The 23,215-nt window shown below is 32.7% G+C and overlaps 1 protein-coding gene across 4 annotated transcripts in view; it reads left to right on the forward strand.

Moving 5' to 3' along the window:
- Nucleotides 1-23,215, forward strand: part of LOC145303654 (bridge-like lipid transfer protein family member 3B) — a 305,183-nt gene that overhangs the window by 234,087 nt on the left and 47,881 nt on the right. For 3 of the 4 annotated variants that reach the window (XM_080145223.1, XM_080145224.1, XM_080145226.1), the window contains exons 9-10: nucleotides 12,024-12,119; nucleotides 17,251-17,274. In XM_080145223.1, the coding sequence (XP_080001349.1) occupies nucleotides 12,024-12,119; nucleotides 17,251-17,274 (120 nt within the window). The remainder of the gene's footprint in view (nucleotides 1-12,023; nucleotides 12,120-17,250; nucleotides 17,275-23,215) is intronic. The other variant, XM_080145225.1, reaches the window with a different exon arrangement.

The raw sequence follows: 23,215 nt of genomic DNA on the forward strand, positions 1-23,215 counted from the left end.
GGGTTAAGAAAAGATCAACTGTGGTTTGTGGATTAGTGACTAATTGGAAAATTATAGTATAAGGGTTAGGGTGCATTTCGAAATGTGCTTTAGGTGTTAGTTTTCAAGTAAAGATAATCACCAGTACTTTATCCCATCTAATGAAAGAGATATATAGTTGCTAGTTAATACAGATCACTTATTATCTGGGCACAAACTGTGGCTATTAGTTATCTATTTTATAAATGTTCTTTAGAGTATAAATATAGGGTAAGCTAATGCAGCCCTTAGCAATATAAATCTATAGATGTTTAGTATTTATCGATTTTGAAAAGGTCAGCCTACTAAAGTTTAGGACCGGAAGCTAAACTCTCCTCCCAATGTATGTCCAAAGTATGTGATTTTATATCAGCTTGGGAGAAGAGCAATTGGTTTTTTGTCGAGTTGAAACAGGAGAGATGATATACATACAAAAATACAGCATTAATATACAATATAGATATACAGGGATTTGGGGAGGATTTAAGAGTATAAGGATTTTTATCATGCAAAACAGACAGGAAGGCGTCTTGGAGGCAAAGCATTATCCCTTTAAATCAGACATTTAGAAATAACATTTGTGCCAGTTATTTTAGTAACATATCAGTAACAGTATACATGTGGCCAGTTTAGGCCTTATATTTAAACATTACACTTAGTCATAGAATGAGAAATTATGATTTCCAAAAAGAGGAAAGCAGTATAAGTAAATAAGAGCAGGAAAACAGGTTTGGTGAATAAGCAATAACTTAATTGCTTCGTAAGCAGTGGTTTGTACAATTTAGCAGTTTTTGTATGGTTTTGCTTTTATTTTTGGAGATATCTCATATTTTGGACTGTACTGTAATGCTTCCACTTCATCAAGATATTTCGGTCTGTCAGGTCACTGCAAATCCTGCCTAGACAGCTGTTTTCGTTTTGGTTGTGATGTCACACAAGATCAATGAAAGTTCTGTCTTTGAGTAGGATCACAGTAGATTACATTGGATAACAATCAGATTGTAATTTTGGCAATTGGATTAGTTCGGGATCAATCCAGAATTACAATCTTATCTCCCCCACCCACAAAAATAACGAGCATAAATCAATAAGAAGCAACACATGGCACTATAGCTCTTTATAGCTTCATTTTTTTGTTTACAAAGGAGTCACCACTTATCAAGGCCCAAAGATCACTCGAGGATAATGGTTAATGAGTGTACACAAGTCAATGACACAATATCCTAGTGATCATTAGTAGTGGAAATTTGGTAAATTGGATTACTTAAGGGGGTGGCTCATCAAGAATTTGTTTATGACTTGAATATGATCAAATTGTAGTCAGCTGGAAAGCAGGAAAATGGAAGACAATTCCACATGCGTGCAGTTCTAAGAAAAAAGCTTTGTTCATGGAATCTATGTTTAGGTTTAGGCACAGATAAAGAGTGGGGGAATTATTGATAGTGTTTTCAGCTAGACTAGTGTTTTTCATGAAAGTTTAGCAAGGGGGGTGCATAGATTGGAGCTCAGACGAGCACCTGCCATGAATAGTGATAGTGAAGACAGGCTCGTAATGTCTCTTCTGTGGGAAGAGGTTGCAGAGAAGAGAAAAGGGCACCCCCACCAGGTTACAAAGTCTGTTTTGAACTTTGTCGAAGTATGATAAAAGGTTTCCAGCAGTTCCTGCCCAGATGTGACAACAGTACTCCATCTCTGGATATACCTGACTCTTACTCAGGTAGAGAATTGCATCAGCAGTGAGATATCTACTACAGCGCTAGAAGGATCCCACCATTTATCCAGCCCAGAAGCTTGTCAAAACATGGAGCCTCCCTAAGATGAGAGCCATTCATTTCAATTGATGCCAGATAGATCAGAACGTTGTGGTAGGGATATCTCCAGAGAAGACCCTAATTTACCTCATGTGCTTCTGGGTTGCACTTGCTTACACCATTGCATTTATATTTGCCCTCTATCGCCCCCACAACAGCGGAGTTACTATCTTTAAGAATATATCTGAGAAAATTGACCACATCCTGTTTGCTCATCATTCAGCTAACATCCACATTTGCGGTGACTTCAATGTTCACAATGTGTAATGGCTGACCCACTTAAACAAGACGGATTATGAGGGGAGGTTCTGTTATGATTTTGCTATTGCCTATGATCTCACTCAGACTGTTCATGAACCCATCCGTGTGCCCGATACTACTGGTCAGTATACAAGCCTTCTAGACCTTTTTCTCACAACTTCCCCTGAGCTATGTTCATGTTCCATTCTATCTCCTCTGGGATCCTCCGACCACTCAGTTGTATCAGTTAAGATAAAAATGAAATGTAATAAGTCTTCAGACGTACCTTTCTACCATACTGTATATTGATACTCTATGGCTGACTGGGATGGCTTCCATACATTTATATCTGATCTACCTCTGCATTCCATGTTTAAAAAGATGCGTCCTCTATAGTATCAGACCTGACCGAATGGTTAATTGTAGGCATAAACCGTTTCATACCATCCAAAAAATTCCAATAAAAACTTAACAGCCAGCCATGGTTCTCCCCAGAATGTGCTGCTGCCATCGCGCACAGAAATCACTTTTTCCATAGCTACCAACATAATAGATGTACTGAGACTAAAGCTGCTTTCAGGACTGTCAGCAACTACTCTAAAAGAGGAATAAAAATGCGAGAGAGCTATATGCTCAGTCCGTTTAATCCAAAGTAGCTGAGCAGCGGCTTGGTCCCCACCAGTTCTGGCAAATAGCAAACAAGATCCTGAACAGAAGCATGCGTTCTATCCCAACCATCATCAATGGACCTGAGATCATCTTGTCAGCATCAGACAAGGCCAAAACATTTGCCAAGAACTTTGCCATTCATTCTACCCTATGTGACGAAGGCCATCAACTCCCCGTATTTCCTCCTATAAAGACAACATGCTATGCAACATACAAACATCTGTGCGTGAGGTCGCCAAGTTAATCAAGAACCTTGATTCCAGTAAAGCAACTGGCTCTGACGGCATTCAAATTATAGTGTTGAAAAAGCTTCAACCAGAATTGCCCCCATACTTACAAAACTGTTTAAGCGTTGCCTTAAGGAGAAGTGCTTCCCAAGACTCTGGAAAACCTCATCATTATGCCTTGTATTTAAGAATTCAGTTGATAAGTCATCTCTCTCTCAGTACAGACCAATAAATCTGTGTCTCATGAGTAAGCTGCTGGAATCCATATTAAATAGAGAAGTAGTCAACCACTTCAGCAAAAATAACCTTAGTGACATGCAATATGGTTTCCGTTCTGCTAGATCTACAGCAGATGTGTTAACGGTTATATCTCATAGGATTTCTTGACAAAGGCTTCCTTTTAAGGGCAATTGTGCTTGACATATCAAAGGCCTTCAATAAGGTATGGCATAAAGGCTTACTTCACAAGATTTCCAGCTACGGTATAACTGGAAATGTTTTGTCAATTATTAAATCATTTCTCTCTGATAGGCCCATAGTATTAATGCTGGAGTCCCTCAGGGGTCCATCCTGGGCTCAACTCCCTTCCTGATCTACATCAATGATCTTCCAAAACACACTTAAATCATTCGTCACATCTATGCTGATGACACGATCATCTATGGCCATACACCAAAGGCTGTAAATGACAAAGTTCTCTCTGATTCTCTCTCCTCTGATCTTGAGTGTGTGGTACAGTAGGGGGGAAGAGGTGACTGGTTACTTTTAATGCATCTAAAACCAAACTCCTATCTTTACATCATCAACGCTCTGATCCCCATCTGGCATAAATTGAAATGAATGGCCCTTGTCTTGGGGAGTCTCCATGTTTTGATAAGCTTCTGGGTTTGACCTTTACTCCTGATCTGAAATGGAACACATACATCAAGTCTGTTGCCAAGGTTACTGGAAAAGTCGTGGGATCCTTTTACCACTCCAGAAGATATCTTACTGCTGATGTAATTCTCTATCTATATAAAAGCCAAGTACATCCAAGGATGGAGTACTGCTGTCACATCTGGGCGGGAGCTGCTAAAAACAGCCTATCCTGCTTTGACAGAGTACAAAATAGACTTCGTGGCCTAGTGGGGGATGTCCTTTTTTCTTCCCTGCAACCACTCTCCCACAGAAGAGACATTGTGAGCCTGTCTTTGTTTTATCGTTACTTGCATGGCAAGTGCTCGTCAGAGTTCCAATCTCTGGTCCCCCCTCGCCAATCTTTCACGATAAACACCCGTCTAGCTGAAACCACTGTCAATAATTTTCCCCACTCTTTATCTGTGCCTAAATCAAAACGTAGATTCCATGAACAAAGCTTCTTTCTTAGAAGTGCACGACTGTGGAACTTTCTTCCATTTGCCTGTTTCCCACCTTTTTTTTTTTTTTTTTTACAAGGGTGTCACCACTTATCAAGGCCCAGAGGCCACTCGAGGATAAGGGTTAATAGGTATACATTAGTCATTGTGATTTTAGCATAGTAAACAGTGGGAATTTTGAAACTTGGATTACTTAGGGGGACGATTCAATTAGAACTTGTTCACATTGGACTTTTTCTTTTTTTTTTTTTTTCATAGGTATCAACTCATTATCAAGACCAAGAGGCCACTCAAGGATAAGGGTTAAAGAGTGTAAAGTAGAAATTGGACAATATAATAATCATTAGTAATGAAAATTTGTTAAATTTGATAACTTATATGGAACGGCTCATCAAGAACTTATTTACGTTAGACTTGAAGACAACCATATTGTAGTCAGCCGGAAAGCAGGAAAACGGAAGACAATTCCACAGGCGTGCAGTTCTAATAAAAAAGCTTTGTTCATGGAATCTACGTTTAGGTTTAGGCACAGATAAAGAGTGGGGGGAATTATTGATAGTGTTTACAGCGAGACGAGTGTTTCTTGTGAAAGTTTTGAGAGGGGGGACCATAGATTGAAGCTCATTCGAACACTTTCCATGAAAATAACGATACATCAGAGACAAACTCGCAACATCTCTTCTTTGAGATAGAGGTTGCAAGGAAGAGAAAAGGACATCTCCTACGAGGCTACGAAGTCTATTTTGAACTCTATCAAGGCAGGCCAAGTCCTTTCTAGCAGCTCCTGCCCAGATGTGGCAACAGTATTCCATCCTTGGATGTACCTGGCTCTTATATAGATAGAGAATTGCATCAGCAGTGAGATATCTACTGGATCGATAGAAAGATCCCACCATTTTTCCAGCAGCCTTGGCAACAGATTTGATGTACGTGTTCCATTTAAGATCAGGAGTAATGGTCAAGCCCAGAAGCTTGTCAAAACTTGAGGCCTCCTGAAGACGAGAGCCATTCATTTCAATTGATGCCAGATGTGGATCAGAATGTTGATGATGTAAAGAGAGAAGCTTGGTTTTAGATGCATTAAAAGTAACCAGCCACTCCTTTCCCCATTGTACTACATGCTCAAGATCAGAGGAGAGAGAATTGGAGAGAACTTGGTCGTTTACTGTCTTAGATGTGCTACCATAAATGGTAGTGTCGTCAGCATAAATGTCTACAAATGATGTAAGGATGTGATTTGGAAGATCATTAATGTAGATCAGGAAAAGAGTTGGGCCCAGGATGGACCCCTGAGGGACACCGGCATTAATACTGTGGGCTTCTGATTTTTGCCCATCAACTACTACTCTTATGAACCTATCAGAAAGAAATGATTTAATAATTGAGAAGACATTTCCAGCTATACCATAGCTAGAGATCTTATGAAGTAAACCTTTATGCCATACCCTATCAAAGGCCTTAGATATGTCAAGAGCAATTGCCCTAGAAACCTGACTACAACTTGAATGTCTTCAAGTCCAACATAAACAAATTCCTGATAAACCACCCCCTTAAGTAAGACACCTTATCAAATCTCAAATACTAACGATTACTACGATACTATAATCAGGGGTCGATCCTTGGACCATTATTATTCCTGATATTCAAAAATGACCTCCCTGATAATATGATGAGAGGCGATCATGTTGAAAACAAAGAAGAGCACAAATGCTAAAGAATAATGTATTTTAGGAATATAATTATTCTACCTATAGAATTACATTTGATATCTTTATTCAGCATTAAATAATCCCAAAATAGTTATATGCTGTACAACAGACCAAACCTTGCTCTTTGTATGTAATAAATGTTGATTTGAGGCAGTTACTTTGTTTTATTGGATAACTGTGAATAGACAGCTAATCAAATTTGTTAAAAATTTTGATTAGCTGTCTTGTTTACAGGGCATTGTCAAAGTCAGCTTGAGATTTTAAAAAAACAAACAAAAAAAAAAAACAAATTTGATTCTTCAATTATAACTACTGGTGGTTTCGTGTTTGAGAAGTTGAAAAATGAAATTGGTGATCCAAGTTCAATTTTAGGCTGAAGCAGTTTCTGTTTGCTTTAGTTTTGAAGTTTATGGTGATTTTTGTTTGTTCAGAAAAAACATTTTAGATTGATAAGTTTAAAACAGCAGGAGTTGAGGCGGGGAACAAAGTTGAGAATTTTGCCATTGTGTATGAAGAAAGGCAAAAGAAGGAAAGAAAGAATTGTAAATCAATAGAGAGACATTGGGGTATGATTAAGAAGCAGAATTGAAGTGAGATTGCAATAATGTTTATTATTGATTTTTTGTGTTTATTTTTTTTATTTATTTTTTTAATGTTTTTTTTGTAAATAGAAAGCTATGTAGATAAAGTACAAAAGATATAATTTCAAAAAAAAGATAAAGACGACGAAAGTATAGATAAATAAAGATATGAAGACAAAGAAAATCTGGTAACAGATGTTCAGATAAATCGAGCCATCTAAATTTTTAGACAATTTTAAGGCAATAATAACTAAAAATCTAAAAATTAAAAATTGCTAGACACTTATACTCGATCATGGATGATAGAACAAGAACAATCTACTTTCATAGATTAAATAAATTTTGTGCAACTTCCTGAGTTCAAAGAGATGCATTTGAAGGTCACTAGATGTTCTCAAAATTTCTATGCAATTTTTTTTTTTCTATGATGAATTTAAACCTCAACCTAAATACCCTGATCAATCAAGATAGGCCACTGTTCTGTCTCAAGGGACATTGGATACCCCTGTAAGAGTGCTTGTGTGTGTAATTGTGAAGCAAAGGTTGTGCAATCTCTAATCACACTTCTCCTGAGTCGACACTGCCTGATTCCAGTAGCAAGAAGTTCAGGACGACTGGAAACGGTACCGAGATAAGCGGAGAGCACATACAGCACCTGATATTCTCAAATGGCAACCTATTGATCAGGCTCAACAATGCTTAACTTTGGTGATCTAACAGGAACTGGTGTGTCAGCGTGATTATGCCAATCGACCAGACAAGCAGGAAAATTTTGCATCTTTCGTGTAGAAAATTTTCTACTGTAGTAACTTCTTTTGACTGCTTAACTTTGGAATTCTCTCCCGACTGTATCAAGATGCAGGAATTTAAACATAACTCGCAGATCACCCAGCGTTGCCTGGTCATACGCTTAAATATATTGATTCATGCAGATTTCATGTTTATTATAGGGACAATTCCCTATCGATTATTATATTGAACCTAATATATAGTAATGAGATCAAAGCTAAATAAATATATATGACTTGGGTGCCATCAGCTAGAATCAAAACCCAAATCTACAACGCTCTATCCTCGTTCCTTAACATCTAAGCCATGCCCATACACACGTGTGTGTGTGTGTGTGTGTATATATATATATATATATATATATATATATAATTTCACTTCCCATCTCTTTTCTAAAAGACTAGCAAGGGGGGGGGGTTACCCGGATGTTTGAAGGTGTTAAAAAAAAAAGTGGTAGTAGGCAGGCAGGCTCTAACCTGTAATGCGTAAGAGGAAAAGAACATGAAAAAAAAGAGTTGGTAATTAACTTTTGCCCGGTTGGAGGATATGGGCACAAAGATGAAATGAAAAAAAATTAAGGTGCTAATGCACTTACTGAGCCGCGCTATTTTTTAAATTGTATTTCCAAGTTTTATTAAAGTTTAATGATATGTTTTTTTTATTCAATTGAAAGGTTAAAGTACAGAATAGGTATAAAACACCCTCCCCTCCCCATGTTAACAATGGCTTTTTAAATAATAACGTTATTATTTCAGCACGGATCAATAAGTGCATGCGTACCAAAATTAAAACAAGAAAAAAAAAGATAGCGAAGCAGAAGTGGGATCGAACTCTAAAACGTAGGGTAATTAGTCTTTCTCACTAGCTATTACGCCATAGCAGATAGCAAAATCAATGAGTTGGTAATTAACTTAAAAATCATGCACACGCAGAAATGAATGTTACTTTTGAAATCTGGCCAGAGGTCAATTATGCTTTCTGCCATTTTATTTATGTTTCCCCACGATGTTGGGGAAAATTAGTTCTCCCCAAAAAGGAGGAACTCTGGCAGTATCCAAATAAATAGTAATTGTCTTGATATGAAGGGTTTCCACTACATTGACCAAGGACCAATTACAGAATGGATACTACTCTGGTGAAGGCCGGGAGTCAGCACTAGCGTTTGATTAGTTTCAGTTTATTTATATGAAAAAGACAAACAAACAGCAGAGATGCCAGGAATTTTTTAAAATGCAAGCAAAAAAAGATAGACGATGTCCATTTGCAAATCTAAAATATTACAATCTTGTTGACAATCTGCGAAAAAAAATGTAAAATAACCAAGATGAGAATGGTCGTTCCTATCTACTTGCCTCCCTAGGAGAGTAATTAAGTGGTTGGTTTTTAATGTACAGAAAATTTGTTTCCCTCAAAAAGGGGCACTCTAGATTGGTTCTAAAATGAAAATTGCCTCACTTTAGATGAATTTCTCCTACAATGATCAAGAACAGAAAAGGTGAACTGTAGTATCAGAATGGATACTACAGTTTGTAGCCAAAACATTTTTTTTCTTTTATTTTTTTGTCATGAAAATTAGGAAAATTGTAATATTTTTATGCTTAAATTCACATTACCAACTGCCGATTTGCTCAAATTTTTTAATGAATGGTTTTTCCTTATGCTAATTGGCCACGATTTATTCATGTATAAGAAAGCTTAACCAATGACTGATGAGCAAGTAGTAATGTACATACATATACACACAATCTAGTTTATCAAAGTTCACTGCTTGAAATATTTGAAACATTAATTTAAAATAAACCTTTCATTCATAACTTTGTTGTAAACATGAAACAAAAAGTCTTTCTCATTTGTTTAATGCAAGTGGATAATCATTTACATTTTTGGTAACTTTGATACAAATTTATCTTTAGAAGTGATCAAGAAATCAATTTGCCTTTTCACTTGCTATTTAGAATTACTATATTGCATGTAAAAAAAGCAAATTGATGTCTTGCATTTTAACTGAAGATTGCAACTTGAAGGCAATTGCTAAATATTTATTCAAGAAATAAAACAATATTGTGAAACAATTGTTTTATTAGAATCCAAACAGTTGTTGAATTAATAAACAACAAATTATTATAACCATGCAACTGCTTTCACATTACATAAGTGCATAAAATCGTGTATATTGTGTAAAGTTGGATTCACTTGAAATTGGATGTTTTGACTTGTTAGTGTGAGAAATGAACCCCACTTTCAGATTTATTTGTTTAGATATATGTTGTGGTGGAATTATCTACGAATGAACTGATCCATATACATAAATGTCAGAAGACAAGGCATTAATGCAGTCTAGATCTGGAAAACAAACAGGGCTTGTCTGTTTGGCTAGATGAACAACGCACACTTTTTTATGTTATTGATATATTTTTACACTCTATTTGTGTGTTCTGTTTTCCTGCTAACCCTTTTAATAGGATTATAACACTGGGGAGTGAAGATTTGGAAGTATGTGCTCATGAAAATTTTCTGTAACACTGAACATGGATTCAATCATCAAGGGATAACTTTGCTGTAACACTCGCAAACAAATTTATTGACTAATTGCGAACTCAGCATGGAGTCCAAACACAGCATTTTTTCTTTAACTGTAACACTAGGTGAACCTTTCTACAACACTGAAAAAAAAAAAACAACGAAACATCTTTGGATTCACAAAAAATACTAACCACTGGATAACGTAATGTTGTGACAAAGTCAATATTCACAAAATATTGGGAATAGATTATAAAGAATTGTTTTTTCTTTTCTTGTCTATGGTTAAACCTTCAGCAAGTTTGTCACTCGAAAAAAAAAAAAAATTTCTTTTTGTCTATCACAAACAGTAAATATTCCAGAAGAGTTTTGGTTCGCAAACATTTTCCTTTTTTAAAATAATACTTTTGGGGGAAAAGTATTGTTTCCAACGGGAAGCTAAACTGTAAGTCCTTTTTTTTTCTCTCTCTTTTTACTGCAAACTAATTACAGACCTCCCCCTCCTCGAAAATGGATGAACTGAAATGTGGCTGTGGTCAATAAAAACTATGATGAATTTAAATTATCAGATCTTCATGCAGACAATTTTAAATGTCTAGTATTTGAACAAGAACTTACATCAGATTGAGATGCAGAAATCAGAAGGCGTGTTTTAACAAAATTAGAAAATGAACCAAGTTTAACTCTACAAAAGTTAACAAAAGACTGTCAGAAGATAGAAATCATTAAAAAAAGACTAAAGATATTGAATTTGCCATTGCATATATTAAAAAAGTAGGGAAACATACTAAAACACAGGTTACAATATAACTAGTGGAATAACCATCCCAGGATGGGTAAAAGCGATTAATATAGTATTAGTTTTAAATTTTATTGCTTTTTTTTTTCTTTTTGTGTAGCATTATGGTACATTTTTAGGCCTCTTTCCTCTTAAATGACATAATGAAAAAAAAAAAAATTGTCAATATAGCTTGTTGCCGCGATACATATTCCATAATTCATAGTAAGTTCTATAGTCTAGGATTTATTGACACATATTAATAATCTCACCCATTCACCAATCATTTTAAAAATGTATTATTTAATATAACTCCAAATTTGGTGCAGAGCAATTCTTTTCTCTATTGAATTTTTTTAAATTCAGTTTTTAGCACAGATGTGAGTTTGGGTGGGAGCAGCTCCTCAATGGTAAAATTTACAAAACAAAACGGGTGATATATTTTCTAAAATTCATAATGATTAATTCATAAAAATAAATAATAAATTTATACATATGCAACCCCATTTATAAAATAATGTGTTCATGTTACTTGCCATATTTGTTTTAGAATATATATTCCAAAATTCTCAACAATTCATTCATGAGTTTGAAATTATCCTATACATACATACCTAACTTTATCGATATACATGCAGATTAAATTCTCATATTTCATCAGATAGACCTCCAAAATATAAGTTGATTGTTTCTTGCACAGGGCTCTACATTGCAAGTGGAACAGTCGCATTTGCGAGTGATTTTTCAAAGTGGCGACTAGAAATAATGAAACGCTTATCTTTTGGTGATTGTATTTCTTTCACTGACAATCTTCCAATGCTCTTTACTGAGTGAAAAATATCTTTTCAACTTTTTTTTCTTTTTATAAAACAATGTTAAATTGTTTAAACAATAAAAGTTTAATAGAACCATATACTTTTTTTTTTTTTTTTAACGAAGGCTGCTTAAAAAATATCTGAAGAAATTAGGATATTTATACCTTCAAGTATCAACATAAAATTTGTTGTATATTTAGAATTACACTTATTAAAAAAAAAATAAATAAAAAATACAGAAAAATCTTTTATGTACATACTCGTCACAGAACGAAGATGTCATATTCTACAAATCATGTGGATTTGGCTAGTAACTTCTCTATTTGGCTCGTAAACAAAAATATTTACTTGTCAAAGGTCAACTAAAGATAGATTCGTCCATAGAGCCGTTTTGCAAACACATCAAGTTTATTTTTAAAATGATCTACAGTATTGCTGTTTTTAACTGGATTAAGTAGTTTATTTAAAAAAATATATTATGCTAAAATATTTTTTTCCCGATTTCTTACAGATTCCACTCAGAGTAAGACTTCTCGTATCGAAGGGGGTGCTATGCAGATCACCCTGAATAAACTCTCGTTGGACTATTATCCTTTCAACCCTGCAGGTTAGTTATTCAGAAAGATCAAGAAATCTTCCCCATACTTTTCTTTTTTCACATAATCCTTTACCCACCTTTGTTTGGTTTTGAAATCTTCAAACATTATATACTTTATTGATTTTCTTGATCGAATCCAGTCATGAGTCCTTTCATATCTGGGGCAAAAGTTATGAGCTGAAGGTTTTATGAGAAATTTTTTTTTTTTCAGGGTACATAACATTTCATGATTAAAAAAGATGATTTTGAATTAGAAAACTGGTCTTTTTTTTTTTTTTTTTTTTTATTTTCTAACAAAGGCTTCTCTCTGGAGTTCAGGAAATACTTTAGCAACTTTTAGACACTTTATTTACTCTGTTAAGTTTCATTCAGTGATATATATATATAAGCGATTGAATTATAGCAAAATCTAGAAAGAAAATTAAACAATTTTTTAATGAACTTAAGTTAGAAATAACACTAGACTGCAACTGTAAAATAGTGAATTTTTTAGATATAACTCTAAATTTTAACGAAAATACTTATGAACCCTTTCACAAATTGAACCAGACACTATTCTATTATAAATCCAATCATCTTAAATGTATGAAAAAAAGCTAGTATCCCCAGTTTATCAAAAAGAATATCCATGTTATCACAGAATAAGAATATATTTGATAAGAATTATTATAATGAAGCTTTAATTATATCAGGATATCAAGGAAAACTCAAACATAAAGGAGGTGGATGATAAAAATATAACAAACTACACAATATCATATAACATGGCAATGAAAGGAATAAGAAATGGAAAGAATAAAAATAAGTATAAAAATAATAAGAATAAAAAGAATGAAATTAAAAATAATAAAGGAGCATACAATAGTAATAATGATATTAAGAATAAGAGGAATAGACGAAAAACAAATCTGGTTTAAAACTCCTGTCAGTGAACATATAAAAATTATTATTACTAAAGAGTTTTACAAAATAATTGATAACTTTTCCCCAGAGAATAGATAAAGTAAAATAATAAGAACACAGTTAAACTTTCATTCTCAACTGTTGTCAATCTAGATAATATAATAGGTTCTAATAATGGCGAAATAAACAAAATAGTGAATAATAATAGGATTGAATCAGGTGAACTAAATTTGGGGAGAAAGTGTAAGTGTAGAATACTCAATGAACTAGAGCCCACACCAACAACTTCCCAAACAAGACCTAGATCTACTTTCAGATCCAGACAAAAAAAAAAAAAAATTATCTTATTAAGACTCTCAACTAAATACACAAACTTCAACAGAAGGAAAATCCTCCACTTCATGAGAAATGCAGGTAAATTAAAATTAAACAAAAATCTCATAAATAAAAATAAAATAAAACAACAAATTACCCAATGAAACTGTCGTGGAATAAAATCAAATTATACTGAACTTCTCCTCCCCATTTCACATTTCAACCCAGGTGTTATCTGCTTACAAGAAATATTCCCACAAAACAATAACAATTTCAAAACTCAAAGCTATGAACAGTATAAATACATTTCTAAGAAACGATAAACTTCAAAGTAAGTTATCGGTCAAAACCGACCTCCAAGCAATATAATTCAAGTAACATAACACAAAGCAATCTGCTTAATATACATACCCCCTCATTAACAAAAACAACAAAAAAACATTAGAAAATTTAATTAAATAATTATTATAAACTTTCATCCCCCTGGGAGGCTTTAATAGCCACAGCACTCTATGGAGATGTAAAGCAACAAATTCAAAAGGAAATAAAATTGAACAATTAATCAACAAAAAACTATACCTCCTCAACCAAAAGAACCCCATATAAATAAATCCAACAAATGGATCAACAAGTTCCATAGACCTTACTATGTGCGACCGATCAAGTTTCTTGGATTGCACTTGGATCACCTACAAAGAACCAATCACTATCCTATTATATAGTAAACTACAACACCCTCCAAAACCATACAGTCAGATAGAATATAAACAAAGCCAATTGAATTAAATTCAAAGAACTCTGCTCACTACAATTAACAGAACAAGAAATCCAAACAATGGAAGAATTCACCCAAGTACAATAGCCAAAGAATGCATACCAAAAAAACTCTCCTTGAAAAAACCCCAAAACATATGGTTTAATCCAGAATGCAAAACAGCTATTGGACAAAGAAAGGCAGCCTTAAGAAAATGTAAAAAAAAGACCAACAATTAACAACCTTATTGAATATAAAGAGCAAAACTTCAGAAAACAAAGAATCCAAAAGAAACTGCTGGCAACAGTTCATTCACAAAATCAACACTCCCAATAAACCCAAAACTATATGGAGAATAAGAAAAATATCTGGAAAACATTATTCCAACCCAAACGAACACCTCTTCACACACAAAAAAAAAAACATCACCAATTCATTAGCTGAAACCTTTGCTGAAAATTCATAATCTAAAAAATGCCATAAACAATTTCAAATACTTAGAAAAAAAAACCATAAAATAAATTTTAACTCCAAAAACTAAGAGCCTTAGAATAATAGCTTTTCATTCACTGAATTGGAAACCGCCATAGAAAAATCCCACAACTCAGCTGTAGGACTAGATGAAGTGCTCTACAGTTTTCTAAAGAAACCCCAGCTTAATTAACAAAACTCCTAAAAATTTACAATGACATATGGACAAAAACGATTTCCCAAGAATATGGAAGCAAGCAACAATAATAACCAGGAAATGATATTACAAACTTAAAAAAAAAATACAGACCAATAGCACTCTCAAGCTGCGTATGCAAAACTTTTAAAAAAATGATTAACTACCATCTAACATGGTATCTAGATACCAACAATATAATCTGGAAAACTCAATGTGGATACCAAAAATAAATCGAGGATGAATAGACCACATTATAAGCCTTGAAAATTGCATCAAAGAAGCATCCATCAATGAGGAACATAACCTCTATCTCTTTCGATCTTGAAGGTGTATGATACCATTTGGAAATATGGTATCTCTACAACATCAGACTAAGAGGCAGATAACCAGATTATATTTAAAAACATCCTAATAGACAGATCTTTCCAAGTGTGCATAGGATCAACCTGTCAGACCCACCTGTCACTTTAACATAAAAATTAATAGCATTACAAAAGAACTCGCCTCTGACATCCATAACCCTCTATACATAAATGACTGCTCAATCAGCTACAGATCAAAATACATGCATGCCATTGAAAGAAAACTACAATACAGCATAAATAAAATTAACAAATGGGCAGTAAGAAACAGCTTTAAATTCTCCAAAATCAAAGCAAAAGGTATACATTTTTGCAACCACAATGATCCAACCCTACAGATTGAAGGAAAACAAATTCCGTTCATAAATAAACATAAACAGTTAGGAATCATTTTCAACAAAAACTAAACTTCATACCGCATATCAACTACATCAAAACTTAATGCAATAAAGCGATAAAAGTCTTAAGAGTCATAGCCCACAAAGATTGTGGAGCTAACAAACGCAACTCTACTTAATTTAAACAGATCACTAATAAGATCTAAAATTGACTATGGCTGCTTCATATATTGAGCAACCAGAAAATTCTATGAAAGAATATGCAGGTTTTAAATGCAATCCACCATGAAGACCTACCTCAGTGGAGAGTCTCTATGCTGAATCCCATGAACCACCACTAAAAATGACGCTTACAATATCATATAATTAAATCACAACCAACCAATCCAGCCTATAATTGCATCATCAATCATAAATACCAAAAGCTTTTTACCAAAAGGAAAAGGCCATAAAACATTTTAGGCTCTAGTAAAAGATGAAGGTATCTTAATCACCAACATTTGTGAGACCGTTCAACCAAGCTCTCCACCTTGGCTATTAAAACAACCTATGGTCATCCTTGAACTAAACAAGCTTCCTAAAATCAAAACTCCTCCACTAACCTATCAAGAAAAGCTCTTCAATATCCTGGGAAAATACTCAAACCGTGTGCACATATACATAGACGGCTCTAAAAACAAATATAGAACTGGATGAGGAGTATTATCCAATGATATTACCTTACAGAAATGATTACCCAACTATGCTTCAATTTTTAGTGCTGACGCTACAGCCATAAACCTGGCTCTAAATCTCATTTCTGACTGTACCACTGATAAGTTTATATTTTCAGACTCCCTCTCATTACTTGAATCTTTAAAAATGAGGAAAAACTTAAGTAACCCACTAATCATCAACCTACTACAAAGAATAGATACCCTCTCTCAAGACAAAAACATCAAATTTTGCTGGATCCCCAATCACTTTGGATTTCAAGGTAATGAAAAAGCTAGCATAGCTGTCAAAAACTTCCTAAAACTTAATATATGTAATATGTAAATTCCATACACAGATTATTAATACAAATGACTAATCAATAATTTCATTATGAAAAAATAGCATGAAGAGTGGAACACCTTTCAACATAATAAACTGTTCAAAATTAAACTCGTACTAAAAGACTGGCTACTAGAATCCAGAAAGTCATGCAGAGAGGAAATACTTTTGTCCCATATTTGCATAACACACACACATAATCCACTACTTCCTTCTAATTAATGAAGATCCTCCAGAACGCATGTCATTCCAAGAACACTTTATGGTAAAGTACTTTCTTATAAATTGTGTTGATTTCACACATATCTGTCAAAATTTTTTAAATGTCAACAATATAAAAGAACTATTTGAAAAAAATAAATCCTAACACAATATTAACTTTTGAAAAAAGAAACATACACGAAGATATAACTCTAATCAAATCTAACTTGACCCTGTTTTTGCAAAAAATAAAAAAAATCTGGCATTATCTAATAAGAAAAAAGAACTAACTTAATTCAACAAATGAGTCAAAATACATAACTCACATAACTTCATTTGGGAAAGAAAAAGATTTCTGCAGTAAATAACCAAATAATCAAAAAAGAGCTGATATGCTGTAAAACAACCAACCAACCAAATCAGTCCAAGCTATATTCTCTCAGACATTATCACTTCTTTTTGAGGGTTGTCCGAGTCCTGAATTATCTCCCCTTGCTACAAGTTTGAGCTTATTATGTTTACGTTCAGTTTCCTTGATATCTCATTTTTCTATGACTTCCAGATGAAAAGTTAATTATGAGTCGAGGTGAGTCTTTAGTATTGTTTGCTTGATTTTATTATCTATTCGCCAACCCATCCGACTTTTTCTTTTCACTTTTCCTTTGGCCGCAGTTCTCGTACCATTTTCCAATTCCATGAGAATAAACTTTGCTTTTCATCATGTTATTACACATTTCCATCTTTTTTAACCCATGTAATAGTTCTCATTATTGTCTACGGCATGAGTTTTTATTGCCATCTCAATACTAATAAAACCTGATTATATGCTTTTATTACTGGTGTTGTTATTAGTTGTACAAGTAATGCATTCTGCACCAAAAGTTATGTTTTTGATTGGGGTTGTCTGTTTATGGCATGTCAAGCCATTTTATGTTATTTGGTGCTAAGATGCAACGATTCATTATATACCATTCATTGGACAAAAGTTGCTATTTAACCATAACTAGAGCGTTATCCATACCTTTCTAAATGGATAACAAAAGTAATATTTTTACAAAGTTCACTCTCAAATGATGTCAGTTAAGTAATATTTTAAAATGTCTGCTTTGGATTATATTTTTCATATATTGTGACAACTGCCTTTTCAAAGATATTAATTAGTCACTGGTAAAAGAGTATTATTATGACAAGTAAGAAAACTCTGCTTTGCTCGAAAAACCCTACTTCTTTTTTGCTAATCCTGTAACTCCATACTATGTTTGTTATTATTTATTGTATTTTATAATATTAAATTTTTTTTTGGGGTGGGGGAGGGGGGTTGAAGACTAAGAATGTGTTCATCATCAATTGAGAAAGGATATATAAGTAAAGTGACATTAATTGAAATAAATTTCATAAAATTTAAAGTTTTTAACTCCTTCATGATGCACTGATCATTTCCTTAGAATCGATGAAAACTCCCGCATACTCTTGCTCTGAATTTCTTAACATTTATCTTTTTTAATTTCTATAATTTTCTTGTTTTAAATAATTTGTATTTGCTTTTTTTTTTTTTTTTTTTTTTTTTGTCAAGTATGAATGCATACCCCACAATGTTTTACTCAATTTGATGAAAATCTATATAATTATAAAACTCAAATGACCTTGTAACAAGTGTTGTAACCCGACTTCCGGTTGCGCATGCGTACATAAACATAAACCCATAACAGTGTAAACAAATAAACACAAATCGCTACTTTTTCAGAATTTGACCTGCGTACTGAAATATTAACGCTATTATTTAAAAATTATTATTTAACATGAGAAAGGTGAGGATGTTTTGCAATTATTCTGTATTACAAGTATACTGTCGCAATTTTCTTACAAATAAATCAACTTTGACCCGTTGACAATGTATTGTTTTACTGTGTACGTTTTCAGCATCCCAATTGGTTTTTTTTTTTCGCGTTTAAATTATCTAAATAAACAATTGTTAATACTTTCTGCATCTTTTTTTTTTTTTTTTTTTTTACATCGTTCATTTCCGTATTACGTTTAAGTTATTTTAACGTAATTTTCTTACAAATAAATCTACTTTAACCTTTGACAACCATAAGAGCATTTTATAACATGTACGTTTTCAGTGTCCCAATTGTTTGTTTTTCGCGTTTAAATTAGATATATCAAAATTTGAATAGTGCATATATGGCAAACCACTTATAAATCAATGGCTGTAAGTTTTTTTTTGTTTTTTCAAAAATAAACAATTATAAGCAGAACGACTCATAGAAATCTATCTATATTCTTTTTTCATTTTAATATACTTTCATAGAAATGTTTCTGTTATGTCACAAAAAAATAACTATTTTCTTTGCGTCACAAGTGTCATGCTCATACATTAATTCCATAGCTGATATAACATACTGACCCAACGGGTTACGGGTAGTCTAGTGTAATATATTTATCCAAATGCATTATGGGATTTCTGGTAGTTTTGGTTCTCTTGGATTCGTGTAGTAATAATGGCATCATTATCATCACCATCATCTGAACAACCTACACGCCTGTCAAAAGAATGTTGATGAAGGTGCTATTAAGTATTGCTTGTTATCAAATTTTAAATTAATGTCATCATCATTTATACAGTTTCTTACTATTGATTGTCTCTTTCATAATTGTTTTTTTTTTTTTCTTTTTATTCTACTTGATAAATTTTTGAAATTTCTTTATTTGGTACAAGTCCATAAATTCTTTTCATAATATAAAACTAAATATTGTCCACATTATTCATATTAGCCTACCAGCTATGTTCTAAAATTCACAATTGATTAGTTTTGGTGTGAATTTTGAGCATACAAATATATAAATGTATACAAATAACTTTATTTTACATATAAAGATAAAAATTGCATGTTAATAATGCATATTGATTAAGGACAAATTTTTTAAAAATGAAATCTGTATGTTTCTCAAAATTAAAAAAAAAAATTGAGGGTATGATGTAGTTTGAGTTACAGGCATCAAAATTCCATTCTTATCAAATTATTTTTGTAATCTCTATTATCATTATTATTATTATTATTATTATTATTATTACAATATTACCATAGCTTCCACATCTTTTTTTTTTTTTTTTTTTAATTAAAATAAAAAAAAAACAAACTCTGGCATTTATTTTTTTTAAATGTTCAATTCTGTAAATTTCATAGTCTGTATTCTACTGTTTTCATCTTTATGACAATCAGTGTTTTTATTTGTTTCCACACCTTTTGCATATAGTCTCTCATTTACTCGTATGATGCATGTAAATTCAATCACTTTCCATTTTAAGACACTTCAATATGTGTTTACTGATAGTTATCCTATTATTATGAAAGATAATTGGAAATTCAATACTTTGCAAAAGAAAAAAAAAGTCTTGTTTAAAAGCCATCTTTTTCTTTCCCTGAACAGCTTTGACTTCTGAAGATTTCTTTTTTCCTTGCCTCACTTTCTTTACTGCAGTTTACATCCCTCTGACTTTTGTTATTGTTTTAGGATATACATTTGCTGATTCTGAACTGAATCAGGAAGAAAATGATGACGATGGTGAACCAGAATCACCAACTGAAAATAAGCCTGGTATTAAAACGAGCACCAGAAAATCTCTAGAATTTTCTGCCCCTCCCCTCCTCCCTAAGAGTTTCTCTTTCTGTTTCCATTTGTTGTTAATTTTCAATTAGCTGTGCTGATTCTTGTAGAAAGGAAAGACGCTCCCCTTTCCCAACTGCAACCCAAAATGTTTTTATTTTTTAAGTTAAGTTATTCACCAAACTGCACATATTATACTCCTGCTTAAAACTTTTCTTCATTTGAAATAAGGAAACAAAATTTGGTTAAATGAAGCATAAAAATTAAAACTGTCATAAAATGTCTAATTATCTATATAAAGAGTTTTGTCTGTCTGTCTGTCATGCTTGAATTTGAAATGGAATTTTTGGTGCTTTTGTAGAATAAATATCCAAAAAATTTCATTACTTGCAAAGATTACTGGGTCTTTAGGCTATCTGAATGCTTGGTGGATAGAACAAACTTTTTCCCCTCTTTTTGCAAACAATTTGTGGATTTTTTTCTTGATTGTCCAGAAATGGAAAATCGGAGGCTGATGAATTTTTTTTTTTTTTAAATTTATTATTGTTTCTGTCGTCTTTTTTTTTTTTTTTTTTTTTTCTGGTGGAGGAATGGTTTACTAACACCTGAACTAAGGGTTAATAGTAGGTTTAAATTTTTGTATGTGTGGAAGAAGGAAGAATACTGCGAATTGGAATTAGGTATACTTACTGATATTAGAAGAGAAAAGCAAAGAAGTCGTAAGGTGAAGTGATGTTACCAAAATAGATGAAGATGGGTCATGATTAGACCCATCTTTTCCTTGTTATGATTCTCAGGTATATATGCATTGATATCTTATGTTTTTATGTAGTGATGTGATCCTCGGTTGATTAACTGTGTCTAACTGTATCAGATATATACTCTAGAGTAAAAACAATGAAAAGAATATGCTGTCCTCATAGCCCTAGTCATGATGTTCCAATTTATTGTTTGCATATCTTGATCAAGTTAAGAATTTATCATCAATACTTGGGAATCTCCATTGAATTCTTGGATATCTATTCTGCACAAGTACCAAATTTTCTTTCATCTGTCACACCTAAGTTTGAAATAGCATTTTTAGATGTATTTAAGCATCTTTTTAAAATGTTCTGTTGGTCAATCATGTAGTTTGAAATATTAAATTTTCATCATTGAATTCATAGATTGAATGGATCCATTCTTTTCTCTTGATGGAAATTATTTTTCTTTCACCAATTTTTCCCTTCGATTAAAAACAAAATTTTTTTTTAATCAATCAAGAAATTTGTTTTCCAAAATCTTTAATATGTAAAGTCAGTCTCTTTAGTATTTTTTTTTGTCATCAATAGTTTTCTTCCTACAAAATTTATATTTGATTTTTGTTTGTCAGTTTTTTCTTGTGGATTGTTCCAGCATATTGTTAAGAATGATATAATTCACTTTAATTATTACTTTGTGTGTGTCTAAAATGTTTTTGTCCAGAGTTGGATTGGAACCAAAGTGTTGAGAGTGAAGTGGTATGGTTAATAACAATTTTGCACTATGTATGCTTTTAACTTAGTGATGCAAATTTGCAGCATATTGAATGGCAGAAAAACAAAGACTGAAAAGTTCATGACTAAAACTTAATGAAATATGGATGGTAAAATGTCGATAGTATTTATTCTAAAAGATTTTCTTTTTCTTCTTTTGCTGTTTGCTTTACTTTCATGTTCTTGCTGGCTGCCTGCCATTGACACAATTTTTAATTTCATTTTTCATCGACAGGGACTCTGTATTCAGGTTAAACCTAATTCAAACAATTATTCCAGAATTGAATTTGCTCAGATTCAAGAGAATATATTTTTTAACATGATTTGTCAGCCTGAAAATGATCTGACCATTTAATATTAACCAAACAAAATCAAATTTTCCAACCTAAGGAAATGATATCTTTCTTTATCCATTTTTTACTGTTTCATTTCATTAATAAAATCTGGATAATCCTCAGATGTCTTTTTCCTGTCTTGGTTATCACTCAGTGGGTTTAACTGACTTCCATCAATTTGAAACAGTATTGCTGATGATTTTGAGCTGTCTTTACTGCAATTTCCTTGTACTTATGATTCCACCTATGAAGGCTACAGATGGTGTTCATACAAAATTCACTATGTACCTTGCAACTACCTCTGCAACAGCTTACTACCAGCTGCAAGTTATTGCTAAAATCTATCTGTTGGCTCAGACAGCAGCACTTGTTGGTTTCAATGTTTGTGCAATGTTTGTCATAGTAGCTCTAGTGGTTTGATTGAAATAGTTGCAATCCCTATTGTCAAATAACCTGAGAATATGAGGACATATTTTTGTCGCATTTTCGTTAATCTCGTACAGTTTGTCCTCCTGTCTTGATTTTGTAAAGAATCAAAAGGTAGAGCCACAATTTTGTCTGCAATTATTGTGTGGCAGTGCTATTGACTTTGATATGTTATATATATATGATTTAATGGCATCACAACCCTTTTGTGCTTATCTAATACCAAAATGCAATATTTGAAGGGTTCAAACTCAGTACTATTTTTAAAATTGTTAAATTATATGAAGTGTTGTATTTCATCACGCTAACACTCCAAAATATTTTCTTCAAATAATGTAATATTTGTTTAATATTCTTGCTTTTAATTGAAATACGCTTGTATGGTGGATTCTTAAAATTGACATTCGTCTTTGTAAAGTCTTATTTCTCACTTTGAAGAATTGGACATATCACATTTGGCATTAAAATTTTTCATCCATTGTAAACCTTAGTTATTTTTATCATACTGTTTTGAATTGGAATTGATACTGTTTTGAATTGGATGATGAATTAAAAAATGATAGTTAATAAACAAAAAATTCAGAGCATTTTTGAAAACTATCAATGAAATATTTAACGGAATTTAATCAGGGTTATGTTGTAT

Source organism: Euprymna scolopes, chromosome 19, assembly GCF_053919585.1.
Source record: "Euprymna scolopes isolate OS-2025 chromosome 19, ASM5391958v1, whole genome shotgun sequence".
Lineage (NCBI taxonomy): Eukaryota > Metazoa > Mollusca > Cephalopoda > Sepiida > Sepiolidae > Euprymna > Euprymna scolopes.